At 47.6% G+C, this 1,870-nt stretch overlaps 1 protein-coding gene across 1 annotated transcript; it reads left to right on the top strand.

Annotated features, from left to right (window-relative positions):
- Positions 1–126: 126 nt before the first annotated feature.
- Positions 127–669, top strand: LOC104279992 (homeobox protein GBX-2-like; the record flags this gene model as incomplete). The annotated part of the gene is made up of 1 exon (XM_009877483.1): positions 127–669. A coding segment is annotated over one exon (543 nt), but the record flags the coding sequence as incomplete, so codon positions are not given.
- Positions 670–1,870: the final 1,201 nt, after the last annotated feature.

The raw sequence follows: 1,870 nt of genomic DNA, 5'->3' as shown, positions 1-1,870 counted from the left end.
AGGCGCACGAGGGAAAGAAAAATAAAAATAATCCAAACACTAAACTCAACAATTTTCGGGTAATGGCCCTGTGAGCCACGGGGATGCCGTGGTGGCGGGATAGAGGGTACCAAACGCTAACGAAAGGCCTCTGCTTCACTTCCAGCCGGGGCTCTGCGGGGCCAAGGGAAGGAGGACCCCAAAGCAGAAGAGGACGCGAAAGGCAAGGAGGAAAGTTTCTCCATGGACAGCGATCTAGACTATAGCTCGGACGACAACATCCCCGGCCAGGCAGCTCACAAGGAAGAGGACTCTGGCAACGCACTGGAGGAAAACCCCCAAAACCCCCCCAACTCCACCAATACCACATCCACGGGCAAAAACCGACGGAGGCGAACAGCCTTCACCAGTGAGCAGCTGCTGGAGCTGGAAAAGGAGTTTCACTGCAAAAAGTACCTGTCCCTGACGGAGAGGTCCCAGATCGCTCACGCCCTCAAACTCAGCGAGGTGCAGGTGAAAATCTGGTTCCAGAACAGAAGGGCTAAATGGAAAAGGGTCAAGGCGGGCAATGCCAACTCCAAGACAGGGGAGCCCTCCCGAAACCCTAAGATTGTGGTCCCCATCCCGGTGCACGTCAGCAGGTTTGCGATCAGGAGTCAGCATCAGCAGCTGGAGCAAGCCCGACCCTGATCTCTCCCTGTGCTCAGAACCACAAGTTTTCGAGGGAAAAAAGTTTCCAAAGCGGGGTTTGAAAGAAACCCACACGAAAAAAACCAGACAAATTAAAAAAAAAAAGAAAATTAAACAAAAAGCCCTAAATCAAACAACAGTCAGCAAGAATAAAAATTCCATGCGAGCGCACGGCAAATCCCTGCCACGAGCGAACTTTAAAGCGAAACTTTCCACTTACCAAGTCGAGCGAGAGTCTGCAAAGGAAAGAGGCTTGGAAAACTGTTTTGCTTCGGAGCAGGAGTATCAAACCCTGGAAGAGACACACAGATATTTATTATTACGCTGCCCTGCTTTGTACATACTCGTGCTGTCTTGGCTGCGATGGGGACCACTGATGCGGTACGGTGTCGGCGCCGGATCCAGCAGCGATTTGCCCGTTGTCCCCAACCCCTCAGCAGCAGAGACATCCTCAGCGATACCTGCAGCGAGCCTTTAGCCATCTTTTGGGGGTTTCTTTATTATCGGGGGCAAAAGGTAAAAAAAAATCACAACAGAAAACAAAATGAGAGAGAGAGCAAAAACGAAACAAAACTAAGAGTTTCATTCCATGCCTTTTTTATTGTTTGGTTTTATTTCTGATGGCTGAGTGGCAGGCACTGGGGGACGATTTTTAAAATATATTTTTTGCCTGGCTTTCTGTCGATTTGGTTTGCCTATTCTACCAAGCCATGTTTAAAAGAGAGAGAGAAAGAGAGGGGGTAAAGAAAAGAAAAAGCACGGTCTTCTCTATTGTGTTTAATTTATTTCAATGTAGCTTATTTCCTTATAAGTTATGAAATTTTAAAGCAAACTAAGTCTTGTGAATAAAAACTGATAAAGAAACAAAAGAAACAACAACAAAAAAAACCCCAAACCACCCTCCATCCCTCAGTTGTTCTGTCCAGAATTTGGCATTGAGCTGATTTTCTTTTCCCCTCCTGCGCTGCTGGAGCGGAGCGATGCTGCTCTCCCCTTTTTGGTGAAGCCACATATATTGTCGGGGAGGGGAGAGACGGGCAAAAAGTTTATTTTTTCTCTTTTATTTATTTTTTTCGTCGGGGGAAGGCTGGAAAAAAAAGGCTTTTTATGCGAATACTCTTAGATAGCCTCGGGGGTGGGGGGGATAGGAACACCTCCACATTCTCCTTACAGGCAGCCGGTTCCCAGCTCCGTGTTTTGG

This window comes from Apaloderma vittatum, unplaced genomic scaffold, assembly GCF_000703405.1.
Source record: "Apaloderma vittatum isolate BGI_N311 unplaced genomic scaffold, ASM70340v1 C12001208, whole genome shotgun sequence".
NCBI lineage: Eukaryota > Metazoa > Chordata > Aves > Trogoniformes > Trogonidae > Apaloderma > Apaloderma vittatum.
This window is presented reverse-complemented; position numbering and strand designations above follow the sequence as displayed.